General features: G+C 40.2%; 1 protein-coding gene across 1 annotated transcript; it reads right to left on the reverse strand.

The window, feature by feature from the left end:
- Positions 1-14,611: 14,611 nt before the first annotated feature.
- LOC147475866 (uncharacterized) lies at positions 14,612-16,461 on the reverse strand. The gene has a single exon (XM_086584345.1). The coding sequence runs from the start codon at positions 16,054-16,056 to the stop codon at positions 14,938-14,940; it is 1,119 nt and encodes a 372-aa protein (XP_086440471.1). The 5' UTR covers positions 16,057-16,461; the 3' UTR covers positions 14,612-14,937.
- Between the last annotated feature and the right edge of the window lie 7,079 nt (positions 16,462-23,540).

A 23,540-nucleotide genomic window follows, 5' to 3' on the forward strand; every position in this document is an offset into this window, starting at 1 on the left:
GAGCCGTCATCCAGATGTACGCAATGCGTGCATACACTAGGGTCTATTCCTTTGATATCATCTAAGAACCATCTGATAGCGGAGCGGTGTTCACGAATGACACGAATCAAACGTGCTTCTTCGTCGGTAGTCAATTGAGAAGAAATGATTATAGGGTGACTACCATCGGGATCAAGATGCACATACTTCAAATCAGAGGGTAGACGTTTTAAATCCGGAGTTAGAGGATTGGGAATCAAGGACTTGTGAGGGGTCATCTCTTCAATGGAAAAGGGTCAGTCCGATTCTTCTTAATCAGTTAGCAACGCAGCAGTAGGGTCAAATAGTGGTACCAACTCTAATAATGTGTGGACATCCTTAATATACGAAGTCATCGTCAAACTCAGGATTATCAAAAGAAAGAAATTGGTGTACCTCATCTTCGGGGAAAGAGTTTGTGAAATAATCGTGTGCCAGACAATCAACCAAGCTAATCTCACCCTCCATTATAGGATCGGGAAATTGTTTCATTAATTTGAACACGTTGAGTTTGATAGAAAGGTTCCCGAAAGACAATGTCATTAAACCATCCTGACAATTTATGAAAGCGTTAGCAATTGCAAGAAATGGACGTCCCAAGATGATAGGAATGGAGTCACAGGCCACTTCGGTATCTAGAATGAAAAAATCAACGGGGTAGTAAAAATCTTGGACCTTGACTATGACGTTTTCTACTATGCCCTTTGGGTATTTGATGGAGCGATCCGCGAGTTGTAGAGTCATATTGGTAGGTTTTAATTCATGAAGACCTAACTACTTAAATAAATAGTATTGGAGTAGGTTAACACTGGCTCCTAGGTCTAAAAGTGCGGTAGTGGTATACTTGTCGCCCAACGAGCATGGTACAGTTGGTCGACCTGGGTTTTTGTATTTAACCACACCATTAGTAGTAATGTCGAGGGAAACGCTTTCGAAATGAAACCGCTTTCGATGAGTAGTAATCGTTTGGTGGTGCACATGTCCTTCAAAAATTTGGCATTTTTGGGCAAATGTTTAAGCGCATCTAGAAAAGGTAGGTTTATGGTCAAATTTTTGAAAGTTTCACGGATCTCATCGAAATGTTCGTCAGGTTTGTTCTTTGCCAAATGGGCAAGGAATGGAGCTTTTGGGTAGAATCGCGCATAAAGATCAGTGACGTCTTTCCCTAGGGACGTGGGTGTAGATTTGGAAGGAACAACTTCGTCTGCTATAGGTTGCGAGGTAGGAGTTGGAAGGACATCAACCGTGGCTTCCGTCGATTCGACGTCTGGCATACGTATGTGATTGTTGATGGTTCGACCAGAACGAAGAGTGGTGATGGCATTTACCTCACCCTGGCTTGGATTACTAGATCCTGGTGCATTGTTGAGTTCGAAGGTAGTGTTTGTAGGCTTAGGGTTTGGAACTGCTTGGCCAGGGAACACGCCTTTTTGACTTTTATCCTGTGCTAACAGCTGGAGAGACTGTTGGATAGATGCTAAGATTTGAATCTGTTGATTCATGTAAGTCAGAAAAGTTTCAGCTGTTTTATCGGCAGCGGATTGTACCAGTGAAGCAGTAGGAACAAGTTCACGGTTATTATTTACGGGTTGATTTTGGTAGCCATATCGTTAATTAGCGGGAACAAGGTTGCAGTTGTTTTGGTACCCTATATTTGCGTTGTTGGGAAAATTACTTTACCCTTGTTGGAATTGTGGAGGATTTCCTTGACGGTAGGAATTGTAGTTTGCGGTGATTGTATGGTAGCATTGTTAACACCCGGAGGAGCTTGTTGTTGGGCAGGGAATGCCCAAGCCAAATTTGGATGTTGTCGCCAAGGTGCATTAGGGATGTTAAAAGTACAAGCCTCTTCAGAAGATTGGGGAGGGCACTTGTATACCAAAGGACAATAAGAATCGGCGTGCTCGGGACTTAAGCAAAAAGGACATGGGGAAGCGTTGGCAGCCATGACCTGTTTGGGTTTCTGATCATTTACTTGAACTGAAAGAGCATCGACCTTTTTGTTTAGGGACTCGATCAGAGTTTTTAATTCCGGATCGGGTTTGACCTCGAACATAGCCGTAACTTTGGTAGGAGTGTCTTTAGAAGATCTGGAAGAATCAGTGTTTCCCCAATGGGTGCTTCGTGAAGTCTGTTTCTCAAGGAAAGTGTATGCTTTAGTAGTGCCTTTGTCCATGAAACAACCGCCGTTCATAATATCTAATATTTCCTTTTGATGGTCAGAGAGACCATTAAAGAATGAACGGACTAATACAGCGATGTCGAGTTGATGATGGGGACATTCGAGAAGCAGATCAGTAAATCTGCTCCATGCTTCTGAAAAGGATTCCTGGGGATGTTGGCGAAAGAATTGAATCTTTTGAAGCATTTCTGTAGTTTTCTTCTGAGTATAGAATTTTATCATGAATGCTTGTACGAGCTTGGCCCATGTGTCAAGGGATTGTGGCGCCAAGCATGAGCCAGCAAAATTTTATCAACTAAGGTGAAGGGAAACAACCTAAGCAAAACTTGTTCGTTAGTAACGATCGGATAGCGGAAAGTGGTGACTACTTGCTGCATCCGACGAAGGTGATTGTACGGTTTTTCATGGTCTAGACCATGGTAAGCAGGTAACAAACCGAATATGTTTGGCGGAATGTGAAAATCACCTACAATCGCATCAAGTTTAATGCAGGAAACAAGTCCTTCCTGTAAGGCAGCATAGAAATCCGAAAGGGGTTTCTCGACTGTGGGATTTTCTTGGGCCATAATTAAGGGAGATAGTGGCAACAGAGATGTTTGACGAGGTTGGTTTACGGAGGAGGAACTATGTCTAGGAGATAGCATAAGCAGTTGTTTATTGTATTTCCGACGACGATTAACATACGATTAACATACAATTAACATATGCTAGTGTTACACAGGAAGTCTACACATGCAAATCTATATTACTTATACGTGAATATAAATATGTCCTATGCATACAATAATCTATAGCTATCGATAAGTGCAACTATATGTGAGCTAAGGGAATGTCGAGAACGAACTCATGCAAATGAATATCGCGTACGTGAATTGATGTAACATACACATACAAAAATATTCTAAGCAGGTGGTTTGAAATTACGTATACATCCAAATATATTTGAATCATATTAATCGTGTTAACGTGAAGATGTAATGATGAACCACATTTACATGCAAAGAGTTCTCATGCCAACACACAAACATACGAGGTAAAACAGGTTATATCAAACAACCAAATAATATCCCCGACAAAGTTTGAGGAGTTTAAGAATTTGAAACCTGGCGTCCCGCGATTCCTCGTACAACGATCGAACTAACTCCTGAGCTCGTGAACTTACTAGATGGGGAATAAACAGGACTAGAGAGTCCAAAAGAGTACTGAAAAGGAAAGTGGCCTGTACCTGAAAACCGGTGTGTTGATACTCCAGGTTAGTCTCACGCGCTACTAATATAGTCTTGTCCGAGACTCTTTTGTCAGTTCAGTACTTCAAGTTCCTACGGAATACTTAGACTGTGCTAATAAAAATAAATAAGATTTGGTTTATAGATATCTGTTAGTAGAAAAAGTTGGGGCAAACAAGTACGTAACACGTTAGTGTTGCAAAAGAAATGGAAATAAAAAAGATGAGGGGGGGGAGGGGGTTTTTGTTTAATGTATTCCAGTTATTACGTTAAATGTCCAGAGTCCTTCGGCGTGCAGCGGCGCCATTTGATAAAACGTTTAATTTCACGTTATTGGTTTTATTCTTAAGTCCGAGGTCCACAGTCCGAAGTCCGAAGACCAAAGTCCAAAGTCCAAAGTCCAAAGTCCGTATAGTCGTCCGTTTAGTCAAGTTACCTTACTCACGTGGGTTTGGTAGGATAGGTCGAGTAAGGGATTGTCCAAACCTTAGGGCTCAACAAGGTTCACAACTGGAATTACAACTTTTAGTGAGTAGGATTTTAGGTTTTTTAGTTGGTTTAATTAAATTAACGGTAATGTAAATAATGTAAATTAATAACGGTGATTTCGATGTAAATAAACAAAGATAGAGAAACAGGAAGAAGGCTAATCATACTCATGCAATAATTATTTTTTAATAGTTTATATTACCACATCACTACATCTCTAATTTGTCTCGAATTCATAGACAAACCCGAGACGACGTCGAGTATCGATCCCTAGCGAAACGCGCACATCTCTGAGTCGCATCGCACTAGCATAAGGAGTTGAATTAATATTTCATCTGTGGAATATCATTTCAGCTCCTGGTTTGATTCTACATCAGCTGGACAAATTGGAGAGAGCCGTCCGACACTGAGAGTCGCTAGCGACATTTTTGGGTCTCTCGCGAGATCGTTTCGAGCATCGACACTCCAAATTTATGCAGTCTCGATCATTTTTGACCGGATGTCTAATCTACACCTAATTCCTAAGTAGTGATTCTAGAACATTAAAGTGTCAATCCGATTCTCACACGAGCAGCATAACCCTCCCCTTGAGAGGGGGGGGGGGATTAGCTCATGGTCATTGAAGGAATAATTAAACTTGATGTATACATTAAATAAATAAATGTAGGACAGGAATTAAACTTGAAAAGAAATGACTTTTATTAAGAAGAAATAACTTACAATATTTAAGCTGCTGGAATGAAAGGGACGGAATGTAAGTGCTGGAATGAAAACTACAGACGATAACTAACTAGCTAATGTATAGGCTAAAGCATAAAATGCTGAAGGGAGAATAATGAAGACCTCCCCCCTCCCCCTCATATATATAGGCTGGAGACCCTTGTGAAGGATTTAATTGGGTTTTGTCCATTTCTTAATTGAGTAATTCAAAATTTTGAATAACAAAGTTTTGTCTGCATGTGAATTAATTTGATGCTTTCTCTTTTGTCTTTTCCTTATTAATGTTTTGTCTTCAGCCAAATTCAATTCAAACCACCTGCTTTGAATTGGTACATGTCTTCTCCTATTGCAAGGTGGCACAAAATTGTGACCATCACTTGCCACCTGCCTATGCTGACTCGTCATACTTTTTGGGCCCGCAGAGTGGGTCCACGTGGTGTGTCCAGTGGTGGCGCCGATTTTGGCCTTTTTACAACTTTCTGTCTTTGCGTATAGTTTGTCTCCTTGGTCGCTCTGGCAGTTCACTAGCCAACGTCGGCATCCAGATTTATCAAATGTGAGCTTCAGAAGTTTGCTGCTTCTTTATATGTGGACCCGTTCTGCACTGGTTTTCTTCTTTTGGAAACTTCGGCTCTAGTCAGGCTTTGTTAGGCTTCACTGGGCTGAGTGGGAAGACTTTAGATATTCTAGTATTCCCGTACTTCGATGCATGTTTTATCATTATATTCATATTAACTACGGAAACCTGCAAAAGTACGAAAATATAATTATTACATGATTATAAAATGCATAATAGACCAAAATGCTATGTGTCTCAGGGTTTAATATTATAGTTTTGGGTGCTTATCACCTATCTTCTAGAAGAAATCATTACTAAAGCCGTACTTACACATTTCATCACCGCAAATTACGAACCAATGTAATCACTCCCTATCATTACATAATTCCTACCAACACCATTCCGATACTCCTTCTCAATCTCAACCATACATTTGTGTTTGTCAGAACACGTGTTGGATAGATCTCCACTCTCACCAACTATAAATGCCCCTTACATGAACTACGCTAGACCTGATTTTTCTCTCCCCCCACAATCGAGAGATAGATACGTAGGCAGTTCGCTCAACAACGAACTTGGTCTTTCCGATTTCCAAACCCATTATCTTTCCCTATCACATTTGTAAGGGATAACTAAAACACACCTTTATAGTGACTAATTTGTAGAATGGTGGTCACAGAAACGAGCCATATGTAGGTGGGTAACAGAATCGGTTGCCACAAAAATGGGGAAGTCGTGTGACAATTTTGTAGTGTTGTCTTGGTTAACTAACATACAAAAAAATGTTTTAAATTTAAAAAAACTAAAAAAAGAAGAAAAAACATGATACTCCCACTATCATGCAACACTAGTTTGTCGCTCCAATCCACGTGACACTCTCTCAGTCACTTCATATCTGCAGAACTTGGTAGCATATTTGTGACTAATCAAGCTACCAAACGTAGTTAGTAAATTTGGGGACGAGAATCCATTGGATATAATTCAGTTTTAATTTTGAAATATTCGGGAAAATATATAATAATATATTTGCTATATAGAAAATATTGGTCCATACCTTTGCTTATGTATAATTCGATTTTCTCTAATAAAAATTCGTAGATATAAACCACTTCCATTTCACAAAATATAGGTCAAACCCATACACAGTGGCGGAGCTAGGAAATCCATCCAGGGGGGGCAAAAGTCTTGAAATGGAGGGCAGCAGTGTTGAGATGGTCTTGCAATTGACCTTTTAGTACTACTAGTTGTTGTTGTTGTTGTTGTTGTTGTTGTTGTTGTTGTTGTTGTTGTTGTTTTTTTTTTTTTTTTTTTTTTGGTCACAACTTTAGGGGCATATCGCTTACACATGCCTGTACACATAGCTCCGCCACTGCCCATACACAATTACTTATATTTAGGTTTCTAAGTAGTATTTTAACATAGATACACATTTTGAACTACACATCACATACTAAACAAATAGTTTCTTTTTTCAAGATTTTTTTTTAAACTACCAAATTTTTGGACGGAATTATTTTCGAATTCGAATTTTACCTGTTTAGAACTTTTTAATCCCGAATCCGAAAAATAGTGTTTCATTTTCAAAGATACTTCAAAAATTCGTGTTTAACACGCGAATTAAACATGAACTTACTAACAAGGCTACCAAGGCAGTGGATATGACCAATTCAACTACCACCCAGCTAGAGATTAAAAAACCAAAATTTTGTGGTTTTTGAGTGGATGTGGCGTATTTGATGCCCATCTGGAGATGTTCCTAGTTTGTAAGAGCATCTCCAATTAGGGTGGGGGGGTAAAACCTCTTTCTAATGAGAGTTGTATATTAGTTAATATATGAGATGAGGAATTTTCCATCCGCCTATTAGTTAATAAAAAAATCCGGACGTCAATTAAAGTTATAGTCACGTTCGCCTCACTTAAAAATGGTGGACGTCACTTAAAGTTAGGTTTAAAGCCATATACTTTCCTTTTGCGACGGTCCAAGTCTGTTAGTAAGTGATTTGAAGTATTTCAAACTACAGACATGAATTATTAGAAATGAGTACAAAAGTGGAACACAAGTTTTTTTAAGCCTTTGCAGGGACCAAGCCCGCCATTTTCAAGATGGGCTTAAAACTAATTGGTATAAGTGGAGCAACTTTAGATTTATATATTGATTGGTTAGGCTTTTGACTTCCGATGTGAGATTATAACTTGAACAGTTTGGCTCATATTTTAAATTGTTAACATAATAACTTGATACAAAATTTTGGCCACGGGTTGCACTAACAATAACAATGTCACGAAGATCTCTTTGATTTTAGCATCGAGATTGTAACTAGTTAGATAATTAAGAGTCATCTATGTTCTCAGTTCTAATCGTTCCTCGGTTGTTTTTTTCATTCCCTTTTCTTTATGGGTTCTTTAAGGGTAGTCGTAATAGCACCCTAACTTATGGAATTGGGCATTCCTTTCAAGTATTAATTACACCCCTCCATTAATCAATATAGTTGTTGTACACTCCTAAGCAGCAGTGATGGAATCAGGATTCCAATGTCTGGTGTGCAAGAGTATATGCTGTTGGGAGATTTCACTAGAAAGTCACACCTCAATCTAGTTACTTTCCATCCCAAATGATTTCAACTTGGAGCTCACACCAAGGAAATCACCCACCCAAGACTTTGGTAGTTATCACAACAAACTCAAACAAGCAAAACCACTAATTTATCATCACCCATAGCAAGCAAACAATAAATAAGGAAGTAAATATGCAAAGAGACACAAAGATTTAGGTGGTTCGGTAAATGTTACCTACATCCACACAAGAGCCAAGTTTCCTTTATAGCAAAGATTGGAGAGTTTACAAGAGATATCAAGAATCAAGAACAAGAGGCCTCACTCAAACCCTAGCTCAATAGAGCTCCCACAATACCCAAGAAATGAATCTCTCAAAAAAGTTATCTCAAAACCCTAATCTATTTCCTTTATATAGGTACACATAGAAAAAAGGTGAAAATGGGCTTGGGGCGAAATATCGACAAATCATTGAAATTCGAAAAGTTTGAACTCTAAAGCTTGCTTTGGTGAGATACGAGAGCTTCATTGCGGCAGACGGTTCCACAGCCCAACAATCTCCCACTTGGAACCTTGATTCTACATGCACATCACATCTCAATTGTAACAACTCAATCCAAATCCAATTTACTAATGAAACACTCGGCTCATCCATCATAGTCTTCAAGCAAGAAGACCCACCGAAGTTGAACACAACTTTAACTTCTCGATGAAACACGGTCTTGGTCAACATATCCGCCGGATTCTCACTCCCTTGGATCTTCTCAAGTGCCAAAACCTCATCCTCCAACAAAGATCGGATAAAATGATACCGGAGACCAAAGTGTTTGGTCCTAGAATGAAAGGCGGAATTCTTAACAAGATGTATAGCACTCGACCACACCGTAACACACTTCTCTCTTGCTTCATCCCAAGCTCTTCCATCAATCCCCCTCGAACGGATCATCTTTTTGCTTGCCTCTGTAGAACGCCGCGATACTCGCTTACGTGGTAGACAAAGCAACAATCTTCTATAACGAGAAATCCAACTCAACTCTGCTGGAGCACCTACTAAAGACATAACCAGTAGTGCTTCTTCTGCGATCTACTTCTCCTGCAAAATCGGCATCCACATACCCTTGCAGGTTCACAACACCCCTTCCATAACATAGGCATTTCTCTGTAATACCTCTCAGATATCTCAATATCCACTTCACGACTTCCTAATGTTGCTTGCTAGGATTAGACATAAATCTACTGACAGCTCCCACTGCCATGGCATACATAAGACTTCCAATGGCAGAGGCGTATGGTACCTTAGCCATGAAGTTTCTTTCCTCAACAGTCTTGGGAGAGTGTTCCTTGGACAACTTGAAGTGGACTGCCAAAGGTGTGCAAACTAGTTTCGCACTACCCATGTTGAACCTCTTCAATACCTTCTCAATATACTCAGCCTGAGACAATTCCAGAATACCTTTCTGCCTATCTCTTCTGATCCTCATCCCTAGAATGCTTTTATTTGCACCAAGTCCTTCATAGAGAACTCACTTGCTAACTTCTCTTTCAATCTCCCAATTTCTGACATATCAGAACTCGCTACTAACATATCATCAACATATAGCAACAGGATGACGTAGCTGGAGTCGAACCTCTTGAAGTAGCAACAATGGTTAGCGTTGCACTTATAGTAGCCATTTCCTTGTATGAAGTTATCAAACTTCCTGTACCACTGCCTAGGGGCTTGTTTCAAACCATGCAAGCTCTTTCTGAGCCTGCATACCATATTCTCTTTACCCTTCTTGATGAAACCCTCTGGTTCCTGCATGTAAATTTCCTCAACTAGGTCACCATGGAGGAAGGCAGTTTTAACATCCAACTTCTCAAGATATAAATCTTCCGCTGCAACAATACTCAACACTGACCGAATGGTATTCAGTTTCACCACTGGGGAGAATATCTCTGTGAAGTCAACGCCTTCTTTCTGCTGAAAACCCTTGACTACTAGCCTTGCTTTGTATCTCTGGGAACCATCATGTTCCTCTTTGACTCTAAACACCCATTTGTTCTGTAGAGCCTTCTTACCCATAGGTAGTATGACTAACTCCCACGTGCCATTAGAGATGAGGGACTTCATCTCATCTTGCATAGCAAGCTCCCACTTGCTTGCATCACTCGCCTCCAATGCTTCATCATAGCATTGAGGCTCGCCACCATCAGTAAGTAGCAAGTAATTCACATAGGTGGAGGGTGGATATCTCGTACTCGGTACATGTGGCATGGATGTCTTCCTTGGGGAACGAGGTGGAGATGGACTCGGTGGTGTAGTATCCTCATTATTCTCTGAGTCACTACTAATGTCATCCTCTGACTGTGGGGCTCCCATTATACCACGACTTACATTGAAGTCTTCCAACTCAACATACTCTATGCCGCTCTTTGTACCCGATTCCTTGGTTTGTGCTTCATCTCTGTCCTTGTACATCACCTTCTCATTAAACACAACATCTCTACTACGAATGATTTTCCGATTTTGATCATCCCAAAAGCGATACCCAAAATCATCACCGCCATAGCCGATGAAGGTGCACTTTAGTGACTTAGCATCAAGCTTGCTTCTAGCTTGGTCACTAATGTGAACATAGGACACACAACCAAACACCTTCAAATGGGAAAGGTTCACATCCTTCCCGCTCCACACTTCCTCTGGAATCTTAAAATCCAAAGGTACTGATGGTCCTCTATTGATGAGGTAAGCTGCTGTGCTAATACTTTCTGCCCAGAACTACTTGGGCAAGCCTGCTAGTGTACGCATACACCTAGCTCTCTGTCGTTGTTCTATTCATCCGCTCTGCAACCCCATTTTGCTTTGGGTGTCCCCTGCGCAAAGTCTTTTCCATCTTGATGCCATTGTCAAGACAAGATTCTTAAAACCTGAATCCTCATACTCTCCACCGTTGTCGGATCTCAATTTCTTTACTTTTAAGCTTGTCTCATTCTCAACCATGGCCTTCCAAGTCTTGAACACTTCAAATACTTCGACTTGTGTCTCAAGAAATAGACCCACACCTTCCTAGTATGGTCATCAATGAAAGTCACAAAATATGACTTTCCGCCAAGTGAAGAGACATTAGCCGCCCCCGGACATCTGTATGAATCAACTCGAAGCCTTCTAGTTTTGAGTCCGACCCATTCTCTAAAACTCACTGTTTTACGCTTTCCAAATACACGCTTCACGAAGTCAATTTCAGTCATTTGTAACTTTGGGAGTTTACCGGAAGAGTGAAGGATTTTCATTCCTTTCTCACTCATGTGACCAAGTCTCATGGTGCCAAACATTTGGATCCTCTTTTTCCATGTGCCCGCAACAATCGACTCACAACCATGTGCGTCATGTAGAAAGTACCATCTTTCTTACCATTTGCAACAACCATTGAACCCTTCGAGACCTTCCAAGTATCACCGGTGAAGATCAGAACAAATCCTTCACTTGCCAATTGCCCCACAGAAATCAAATTCTTCCTCAAATCCGAACGTGTCTGACGTCCCTCAATAACCATGACGAGCCATTCATCTTGACATGCATATCACCCTTACCGCCAATGTCACAAGGTTGGTCATCATCGAGAAAGACTGTTCCAAGGTCACCTTCGGTGTAGTTCTCAAGGAACTCTCGATGTGAGGTAGCATGGAAAGATGCGCCGAAATCAAGTACTCAAGACTCCTTCTTGTGCTCCATCGAACATATCAAAGCATCATCTAACATCTCAACAACATTAGCTTCTTGATTCTTTTTCTTGTTCTTATTAATGTTGTTGTTTCTTGGTGCCGGGCAATTGTTATTATAGTGGCCATGCTTACCACAATTGTAACATACAACTTCACTTATGTCTCGAGGATTGTGTTCAACGCTTTGCAATCGGGGATTGAGATTTTGATCTCCCCCTCCACTTTTTCTTACTACGACTCCTGTTTGAATTTCTTCCCCTACTTTCAGTGCTCAATGCCAACCCTGAAGTAGACCCCTAAGATGAAGGACAATCCTGTCTCTGGATTTCCTCGGTTAGTACCATACTAACAACGTGCTCAAACTTCAACTTGGTCATTCCCGCAGAGCCACTAATAGCCGCCATAGTCACCTTCCAACTTGGAGGAAATTGTCCAAGTATCGCCAAAGCTAGCACCTCATCACTAAATGTAATCTCAACCGACTCCAATTGGTCCTTAGTTTGGTTGAATTCATTTAGGTGATCCTTGAAGGAGGTCCCATTTGACATTCTCATACTAAATAGCTTGGTGATCAAATAGACTTTGTTCGCGTCCGAGAGTTGTTCATATATCGTAGTAAGTGCCTCCATGAAAGACTTCGCCGTCTTCTCGGTTTTAATATTGAAGGCTACCGACTTCGAGAGACTCAATCGGATTGTAGCCAATGCCTTTCTATCTTGCAAATCCCATTTGTCTTGCGGAATCTCATCGGGCTTCTCACATATCAATGTTTCCATCAAATCCTTTTGATAGAGTACGTCCTCGATTTGCATATTCCAATAGCCGAAATTTGTAACGTCAAACTTCTCTATCTTGTAGCTTTCCTTTTCGGTTGTCATGACTTCCACTTGAACCAACACAACGGTGGAGACTCTCTCAGAAGAATTTCTTCAAACACCTAGTCTTCTCTGCTAAAGATGGAAACTTTCCTCACACACCTTGTTCCAATGATTCAACTGTAGCTCTGATACCACTTGTTGGGAGATTTCACTAGAAAGTTACACCTCAATCTAGTTACTTTCCATCCCAAATGATTTCAACTTGGAGCTCACACCAAGGAAATCACCCACCCAAGACTTTGGTAGTTATCACAACAAACTCAAACAAGCAAAGCCACTAATTTATCATCACCCATAGCAAGCAAACAATAAATAAGGAAGTAAATATGCAAAGAGACACACAGATTTAGGTGGTTCGGTAAATGTTACCTACATCCACACAAGAGCCAAGTTTCCTTTATAACAAAGATTGGAGAGTTTACAAGAGATATCAAGAATCAAGAACAAAGGCTTCACTCAAACCCTAGCTCAATAGAGCTCCAACAATACCCAAGAAATGAATCTCTCAAAAAGTTATCTCAAAACCCTAATCTATTTCCTTTTATATAGGTACACATAGAAAAAATGTGAGAAATATGGGCTTGAGGCCAAAATATCGACAAATCATCGAAATTCCGAAAAGTTTCAGAACTCTAAAGCTTGTTGGTGAGATACCGGAGCTTCATTCGCTCGACGGTTCCACACCCCAACATATGCAACCCAGCCAGTATTTTCTAGCAAATTGCTCACATTATGTAACTTTTCCAATTCTTTGTGTGCGACCGCACCCCCTGTTCCATCTATGCTAAGCAGTCGGCTGTTACCTACTAGTTATAAGCATAATGAGTAGTGACTAAGAACAAATACCTAAGCAGCTCCGCTAGATTAGACCATGCATTTCGTAATACAACAAGCTAAGCAATAGAGAGATTTGGTCGATGATTTTGCTCACCATGCAACTTCCTGTATTCATCATAATTAGGATTCTATAGCTTAGATTGAATTCATAGTCGGAGCTCAGAAGTAACTGATAGTAGAAATGCCCAATCCATAACTTTTTTAATCGATTCAGATCACAAGTGCGTCTAGCATTCCTTCATCATTAGATTATCAAATATATTTGAAACTGAAGAAGTTTTAATTACTTGGGACACAAAAATCATAGTATGTAGTAATAACCACGAAAATCTAATTAACATGCACTACGCAGTCCTTTGTCGCACTAACTAAATGTGAGCTATTTTGGTGGTTATCCAAAAAAAAAAAAAAAAAAAAAAAAACTAAATGTGAGCTATTTTTAATTGCGTGATAAGCTCATTTGGCCTGAACTCTTAGTGGTTATAGAGAAAAATTGAGGATCCTCATATGCGAAAGGATTTAATACTACTCCAAGCAAAGATAACTAGCTAGTAAAAAGCTCAATGATCGGACTTCGGACTAGACACTTAACAAAAAAAAAAAAACATGTACGTAGCAGTGCAGCACAGCCATCAAGCTGGAAAAGAAACAAGTACACGGTCACACATACGCAAAAGAAAAACAAAAATTAAACAGAGAATGCAATAAGGGATTTATTTTGCAACCTAGAAAGCTTCTGCTATAAAGTCTCTATTATTAGCAAAGTTTATGGTTCTTGAATTTTGAACAACATTAATGGCAGTGAAAAGTTACGTAAAGAAAAATTGTTCAGCCTGTGCAAGTATTACCTGCTTATCCCCTTTCTAGTTTGAAATTTTGTTCTTGGGGAACTCATCAAAACTTAAGGTATGTCTTAGTGGGAACACATTTCACTGAAATAACAAAAGAAATTGAGGAAATTGGGGTAAAAAATTGCTAGTGACGAATGATGTATATACGTAAACCATATAAGATCCCAGCCATCCTTTCGTCCATAATCGAACCTGGGTGCTAAATGAGTCTATAATTAATCATTATATGGTTTCGCGACATAGCTGATGTATGATACATGGCTGAGTCATATATGACGCGTTTTGATTGGGGCTAAATGATACCAATTCTGGAATTGCTCTTGCTTACGTGAAATCATTTTACTGTCAACAAAATTACAAAAAGATTTAGATTCAGCCTCAAATCCTCAATACTCTGTTTATAGGAAGTTCAATAGCAATATGTGATCAAAGATTTATTTATACATCAAAAACTTTCACCCAACGCAAACTGTAAGGAAAAAAACGAAGAGAAGATTCAAAGCACCGAAGTAACCAGCGTTCTAATTTTGTTACGTTGGACATCAAGAAGCTTCCATTGCAATTTGGAATTATAAATTAAAATTATAATCCTATTGCGGCAAAACCAATGCTTTTATTAACTTTAGTATCTGGAATGGCGTCGAAAAGCATTTGATGTGCTCGATTATCTAAACTATTACCCTATGAAAATATATTTATGTATGACAATATCAGTATTATGACGTATATCTTGCTCAGCAATTTGAAATAGCCTTCTTTCATACTCATTCGTTACATAGAACTGTTATAAGTCTATGAATACTAAATGACTAGAAGAGGCTAAGATATATGAGAGAATGGTTTCCACAGCATATTTGTTTTCCATAGGGAATTCACCTTTTAGTGTTGTATCACAAAACTAGGTCCCCATAACTCGTGATTATACTTGAACAACACAACACTGGCCACAAAGTTCCTTGTCACCCTCTTCTTCAATTGGCTCAAAGCTAGTCCATGGATCCCCGTCTGCTGACGTGTCGAATTTGTGAACAGCTGATGTAGATCTTACAAGCTCCCCTTGCATCCTATAACCAGCTAAGAAGTATAAGTGGGTGCCAATGGGTGCCATAGTGAGGTAACGCCTTGTGTTTGTACATGTGGCATCAGAGGTAGAGATTGGTGAGGACAGTGTTTGCAGATGTGATCCATCAACCATGTTCCATAACTGTAGTTTCCCATCATAAGACTCTATATGACCCTTCCATGCATTCAGGCAGTCACCTGAGCTGAATAACCTTCCATTAACAGGTACAATTTGATAGGGTGGGACATCTAGTTGCCACATTCCGACGATCAGCTCCCATTTGCCTGTCAATGTGTTGAACGCCTCGGCGGAGCTTCGTTCTGGGGCGTATATTGGAACTACCATCATGCAATTAGTATCACCCCTCTCAGCAAAGCCCCCAACTACATGGATCTTGCCTTGCCATGTGACTCCTACACACTTATACCGCAATGTACTCATATTGGGTAACGGGCTCCATTCATTAGTTGTAGGGTCATATACCTCAGCTGATGAAATCCCTCTAGCACTGCCCAAGGTACATTGTCCTCCTGCCACATAGATCTTGTTGTCACATACTGTACAAGCAAAATCGAATCGTGGGACGCGAAGTGGTGCACATCTTGACCATTCTTGGGTACGAACGTTGTACCGCAATACCATCGAACGAACTTCAATGTCCCTCTCAGTAATTTGCTCTGGATCACCGCTGTAACCAGGACCTGCTTCTTTGTAACAAAGCCTGCCACCTATTATATAAATAGAGTCCCGAATGGAAACCATAGCATTACCTTTAAGGACATAGTTTTCCATTAAGCCCGGTATTGATCCAATGCGTCGCCATGTTTTGGTTACTGGGTCATAACACTCGACCCAATTAGACATGTTTGGGTTTGGGTATCGGTCAAGTGCACAAAATGAGGCGTAAATGTAGTGCTCAATAGGTTGATTTTCTTGTGGTGGTGGTGGTAGGGAAGGGGTTGGGAGAGAACCCATGGGAAGAGAGTGAGTTCAGAGTATGTGGGGGATGGTACTAATTATAAATAGTCTATATTGCTTGATCGGGGAATTGAAACATGTATAAGAGAATGGAAGATATAGAGGTCTCCAGCGGAGCACACTATACAAGTTTTGTTTGTGACCATCGAAAAGGAAGTAGGTGAAAATGGTACGTTAGCATCTAACATTCTGGTGGCAAAAACTAGGTTTTTCTTGTTTCGATCTGATTGGAAACTGTTCTCGCATTCTGTCTTATTCATTGTTCTTTTGTTGCAAAGCATATGGTATGTGGTGATTACAAGAAAGTTTTGACAAGGAAATCAGAATGTAAATCAAGGGTACCCGTATATCAATTGTCAATATACAGGGAGTGGGCGGGCAAACTCCTTTTCTAGCTTGTCTTCAAATGTGAGCATACGTGACATGATGTAGCACTCAGAGTAATAATTCTAGCGTTGGTGGCTTTAGGTCAGGAGCTTTTAAGGCTTCATATCCAGCAAAATATTGATGCATGGTATCTAAGCTAGAAACCTTGCAAACTTCGTCGTCCATATATGTTTAGCTTTAAGTGATTAACCATGTACCATTATGTCAAAGATCTTTGTTACATGGGATTGTTGACATATGGTTACAAGATATTGACTAAATTAGAGGATTCTTACTGTCAGTTACTGTTACTAATCGGCACATTGTAGTTGTACACTTGTACGTATTCCCCAAGTAAGATTGATCTCAAGTAATCAAGCAGTTGATATTTAGTTACTATTTTTTTTACTAATCACCTAATTATTATTAACAAAATGACTTTCGCCTAAGAAACATCATCATCATTGTAAAGGTTATATTTCGTCTAACCTTACAGGCGTTGATGATTTGGGTAGAATGATATTGTGACTGAGTTCAGTGGATCGAACTGCCTACGTATCCAGTTCTCTGATGAATTGGAATCAAATTGAACGTAATTCATTGTTTAGATTCGAGTGATAGAGTGATCGATGATGAACGGAGAAGATGGAGAGCGGAGAAGAAGCCTGGGATCCTCCCTTTGTTTAGAGAATGGAGAGGAAATATATAGAATTCCCTCCCCCCCTTGGTGCTCCATGAATTGAATGAGATCCATCTTTGGTGCTCTATTCATTGATGATCTTTAATGCATGTATTTATGTTCATTTTGTAACCATTTGGTAACTCATGACTCTTGAGATGACTAATTGTAATTATCCAATAAGTTAGTCTCAAGATATGATAAATGGCAATGACACGTGTCGTGAATATATTGATGACAATATATGTCTCCCATACAACCCTCTCTCGTTAGGTCGTGCTTTCTTAAGAACGATCTGATGAGGTAGAAATAATTTGACACATGTCCAAGTGGAACATTGAGCGTGTTGGAGGGTGTGTGAGCATTCTGCTCTAGTGAGCGTAGGTCTTGGACCTTTAATGCTTAAATTAAGTAGGCATTCTGCTCAAGTGAGCGCAGGTCAAGGGGCCTTTTAGTGCTTATGTAAGCGTTCTGCTCCAGTAGGTCAAGTGATCTGTTAGCACTTATGTAATCGTTCTGCTCCAGTAGGTCAATGGACCTTTTAGTACTTATGGAGGCGTTCTGCTCGAGTGAGCGTAGGTCGAGAGACTTGTTAGCGCTTATGTAAGCGTTCTGCTCCAGTAGGTTAAGGGACCTTTTAGTGCTTATAGAAGCGTTCTGCTCGAGTGAGCGCAGGTCAAGGGACCTTTTAACGCTTATAGAAGCGTTCTGCTCCAGTAGGTCAAGGGACCTTTTAGTGCTTATGGAAACATTCTGCTCGAGTGAGCGCAGGTCAATGGACCTTTTAGCACTTATGTAAGCATTTTGCTCCAGTAGGTCAAGGGACCTTTTAGTGCTTATAGAAGTGTTCCGCTCGAGTGAACGTAGGTCAAGGGACTTTTTAGCACTTATGTAAGTGTTACTATTTTGTTGATTTTATCAAGGGACCTTTTTTGTGAGGGCTTATGGAAACATTATAGAAGCTCATTTCGAGTGAGTGTAGGTTGAGGGACCTGTTAGCGCTTATGTAAGTGTTATGCTCCAGTAGGTCAAGGGACCTTTTAGTGCTTATGGAAGCATTCTGCTTGAGTGAGCGTAGGTCGAGGGACTTGTTAGTGCTTATGTAAGTGTTCTGCTCGAGTAGGTCAAGGGACCTTTTAGTGCTTATGGAAGCGTTCTGCTTATGGAAGCGTTCTGCTCGAGTAAGCGATGTGGCCCATGGGAGCTTGGTGCTCTTAGAGAGCATTTTGCATTGAGTCGGTCCTAGAAGTATAGGTCCCCAACTAGTGAGAAGTGGTGACGCTATATAGGGTTTGAGCTCGAGTGAGCGTTTAGTCATTCAGAACGATTAAGCTTTGGAGAACGTTTGAGTTCGTTTGAATGTTTTACTTTTAGAGAGCGTTCTGCACTTAGTTGAACCTAGAAATATAGGTCTCCAACTAGCGAGAAATGTTAAGGCTAAGTAGCCTCTGAGCTATGTAGCCTTGAGCTCGAGTGAGGGTTTTAATGTGGAGAACGTTTAAGCTCTGTAGAATGTTTTAGTTCGAGTGATCGGGTGGCTCTAGTGAGCGTTTTGATTTTGGAGGTCGTAGTTGATAGCTAGCCTTAAATTGGCGTGACTGTAACTAGCCCCAGTTTTGGAGCTCGATTGACCTGTAAAAAATGTGAGCTAGTACTATAGATGCGGTAGTAATTCTGGAGATGCGTAGAGTACAATAACTGAATTAAACATGTTTAGGTGGCAATAATTAATAAGCCCCAGTCCAGAGATGGTTGTGGTTAGCCCCTAGTTTGGAGCTTTATTGACCTGTACTAGATTGAACTAATATCCAAAAGGAATTAGAACAAAATAAATGATAATTTGGAGATAAACTGAGCCGAGCTCAAGTCGTAGCCGGATTGTACTGAGCATATGGCTATTGCGAGCTCCTAGTTTGTAATTTGAGTAACCTGTATGCAAACTTGTTGGCAACAATTTTCGATCAATCAAGTTTGACTTTAATAAATTACGAAGGAGGTTGACCACTCGCGACCGTGTAAGCGACCTGCTCTTAATGGGTAAAGAAGTGAACGACCTCTTAATTCGACAGTTTGTAATGTCTGGGTGGTGTTAATTCAGAGATTTGAAACTTGTATTGTTATACTAAAGTATATCTCCGTGCTACAGTGTTATGGTAGCACCAATTCCTAGTACAGGCGACCTGCCAAAGAGAGTGTTGTATGAAAAGTAATTAGTTAAATCTGTTAACCGGGATATGACATGCCCATGATTAGGTTGCTCAAAATCTTCCGATTCCTGAACCTGTAGCTCACGATAGCGTAATATGAGTGCTGAACTTGTATATGTAGTTGGTAATTCACGAGCTTATAGTATGATCTCGACTACGGAGGTGTGTCCTGGTTCTTTGTAGTAGAGTACGTATTGATTTAGCCAAAAGGAACACATGGTTTCAATAATAGGATAAGAAATGAATTGGATTCGAAAACTGACGGATTGTCGTTTTAATGGCTATTCAACGCGTACTGCTAGCCTATGATTTTAATTAAAATCTTAATGTAATGGTGCTCCATATGCATGTGCCTTGGTGTATGTTATAGCATGAATGAATGACCCTCCAATTAATTTCGGTAATTGGTGTAATTGTGTAATGGACAGGCCATTGAACACATGCATGTTAGCTAACATTCCAAGCTTAAGCCCATTCGTTGAAAATGGATGCAAAGCAATATAAAGATAAGTGCTAATGAGAAGCATTATGATTCAGAAAAATGAAATTGAATATCTGGAGCTGGAACGTAGGTCGCTCAATTGCTTAAGGCTTTGAGTAGGTCGTTGACCTTATCAGTCCCTTAGCTTAAAGAGAGTAATATTATCTCCAAGTACATAGCATGAGGATGTCTCACTGCTGTCAGTTGGAAATTGAATATAAATGAAACAAACTATGCATGTGAACCATCAAATGTGATTATCATTTTCTGATGGTAACTGGTATTCTTCAATAAATTAAGTGTTTGACTTTTGTGCAAGACATGTATCATAACATGGAATTGATGTGTAGAAGGAGAGTGGTAAAAATATTCTAGATGCACAGAAAATGGATCTCATGCTATGACCATGAACGACCCGCAACATATGAGTGTTTGCAGATTAACAGAAGTGATGCAAAGAACATAGTTTAAGATAAATGAAGCATATTCAAAGAGCATATTCAAAGATAGACTTATCTCTCTTTAGAACGCTCTCTTTATAACTCTGCCTTTTTGATTGTTGCGAACTGGCCATTAACTTGTTATTTTTGACTTCAGTGGTAATATATTATCATTCCCAGAAACGCTTCTAATGCCATTCAGTGATGTGCTTTTCAACCAAGCTTCATGGGCTTAGAAACCGAATATTTCATAAATTAAAGATCGAGTGGAGCAATTGAAAGTTTAGTAGATGAATTTCCAAGAAATTCTCCCCACAGACGGCGCCAATGTAAAGGTTATATTTCGTCTAACCTTAGAGGTGTTGATGATTTGGGTAGAATGATATTGTGACTGAGTTCGGCGGATCGAACTGTTGGAGTTATCCCTCACATGAGGAGAGAAAAAGAAGTTCAGTTTGCATGAAGAAGGTTGAGCGCACGCGCTCATTTTGGTCTTGCCCAAGGCGCGCTTGCGCCAATGCCGTGAACAACTTACAATACTTTGAGGGCGCGCGCACTCGACATTGGCCTTGCCCAAGGCACGCCCGCGCCCATGTCTATTTTCGGAGTTTTTGGTTGCTACAGTAACCGCGAGATTGCGGGTTACTATATAAAACAGAAACAAGGTTTTGGAAAACCTAAGCAACACGAAAAAGACAACACAAGATTTAGAGATAACTTTTACAGAGAGACAAGCCTGTAAAAAGAGAGGAGTGATCTAGTAAGGTGAGAGACTGAAAGGAGTGATTGTAATCTTCCTTCCCACTTTATAAAAGGATTAGTTCTTGTGGAAGTAGGCACCATTGGCTGAACCACGGTATATCTTTGTGTTGTGGTATGCTTGTTTACTCTTCTTTGCATTATTATTTGTTGTTAATAGTTGTTTAGAGAGTTGGGAATGTTAGCTAGGTTGTAGTAGATATTTAGAATTGTCTGGAGATTGTTGTTGGTTCAAGTACAAGTTATCTGTGTAGTGGGGATTGATTGGTATCATATTAACCCCAACAAGTGGTATCGAGCCCTTGGTTAGATTAGCCTGGTGTTATCCAAATCTTGGTCAGAAGGTGTTTGACAAAATTCCTAAGAGAAGATTTGAGTTTTAATAACTTGTAGAGATGGACCATTCTGTGAACACTCGCATGACGAGTTTGAATAGGAAGAACTACACCATTTGGAAAGCCAAGATGGAAGACTTGCTCTATTGCAAGGACTTGGCACAACCCATTGAGAATGGAGGAGAAAAATCGGAATCGGTTGCTGCGGCTGAGTGGAGCAAGCTTGGCAGAAAAGCAATTGGGTACATTCGACAGTGGATTGACGACAATGTCTTTCACCATGTATCCCAAGAGACTACAAATTTTGGCTTGTGGAAGAAACTCGAAGACCTCTATGAGAGGAAGTCGGGCGGAAACAAAGTGCTGCACGTTAAGAAGTTTGCCAACACGAAGTACCAAGAAGGTGCAGGTGCCGACTAGCAAAGTCGGTAAAACCTTTGGGTGATGATACCAGAGGTTTGGGGCTCGAACCCCGCCAGCATCAAAGAGTTACTGATCTCATTTAAAAGCAGGCTTACCAATAAAAAAAAAAAGTACCAAGAAGGTTATTCAAAGTCTGAGCATCTTAATGAAGTACATAATACCATCAATCAGTTGCATTTGATGAAGATTAATATGGGAGATGAAGTTGAGGCTTTGTTTCTATTAAACTCTCTACCTGAAAGTTGGGAGACGTTAGCAGTTTATATACACGGATCAACTAAGGATGGAATCATCTCCATGGAGATGGCTACCACGTCCTTGTTGAATGGGGAGACTAGAAGGAGTTCAAGAAGCAGCTCCTCTTACACAGAGATCCTTGTCATAGAGAAATGGGGGAGAGGTAGAAGTAGAAAACTATCTCATTCTAGAGGTGATGACAGAAGCAAATCTAGGGGTGAAGCTAGAATTCCTAAGGCAAAAAGGCAATGTTACGACTGTGCCACCAAGGGTCACTTCAGGTATGAGTGCAGAACTCTGAAGAGGGATGAGAAGAATAACTGTGTATATGAAAACATGGTAAAGAGGAACGGAAACTCAGGTAGAGATACTACCGCACTAGTCGATGATGGTCTAGTGGGAATTGTGTCAGATTGTGGTGAGCGCTGTCTTAGTACCTCATGCCAAGATACAGAGTAGGTGATAGATACATGATCATCCTATCACGTCACACTGCACAGGAAATTCTTCACTACCTACAGTTGTGGTGAATATAGTGAAGTAAAGATGGGCAACAGTGGAGTCTCGAAGATTGCAAGCAATAGGGATGTTCATATAGAAACCAATGTCGGATACACCTTGACATTCAATGATGTAAGACATGTTCTTGACATTCGGCTAAGCCTAATTTTTACTGAGAAGTTAGATGATGATGGCTTTATAAACTCGTTTGGTAACGGGTTATGGAAACTGAGCAGAGGTTCCATTGTAGCAGCCAAAGGGAAGAAAACTTGCTCTTTTTACAAAACACAGGCTAGTTTGTGTAAAGCAGAAGTAAATGCTACAGAAGAAGAAGCTTCCTCCGAACTATGGCACAAGAGACTGTGTCATATGAGCAAAAAAAGCATAGAAGTTCTTGCCAATCAAAAGGCCTTGCCAGAAATCAAATGAACACATTTAAATAGATGTACTCATTGTTTGGTAGGAGAGCAACACAAGGTGTCTTTTCAAAGATTCCCGTCTCACAGAAAGGACAACGTCCTTGAACTAAAGCACACAGATTTATGTGGTCCTATAAAAGTAAAGTCCCACGGGGGAGCTTTATATTTCGTGACCTTCATTGATGATGCGTTGAGAAAGGTATGGGCATATAGTCTGAAGACCAAGGATATAGTACTTGGCGTATTTGAGAAATTCCATAGCATGGTGGAAAGAGAGACATGAAAGCTTATGAAGTGTATTTGCTCAAATAATAGGGGTGAGTACATTGGGCCATTTGAAAAGTATTGCCAGAGTCATGGGATTCGTCATGAGCAGACCTTTCCCAAGACACCGTAACAGAATGGTATAGCCGAGAGGATGAATTGGACCATTATAGAGAGGATGAGATGCATGTTGTCTCACTCTAAGTTATCTAGAAGCTACTGGGTAGAAGCAATGCGCACAGCTATACATGTGATCAACCTATCGCCATCGAAGCCTCTGAATAGTGATTATCCAAAGAGAGTATGGTCAGGCAGAGATGTTGATTATAGATACTTAAGGGTATTTGGGTGCAGGGCATTTTTGCATATT

Source organism: Coptis chinensis, chromosome 9 (genome assembly GCF_015680905.1).
Source record: "Coptis chinensis isolate HL-2020 chromosome 9, ASM1568090v1, whole genome shotgun sequence".
NCBI lineage: Eukaryota > Viridiplantae > Streptophyta > Magnoliopsida > Ranunculales > Ranunculaceae > Coptis > Coptis chinensis.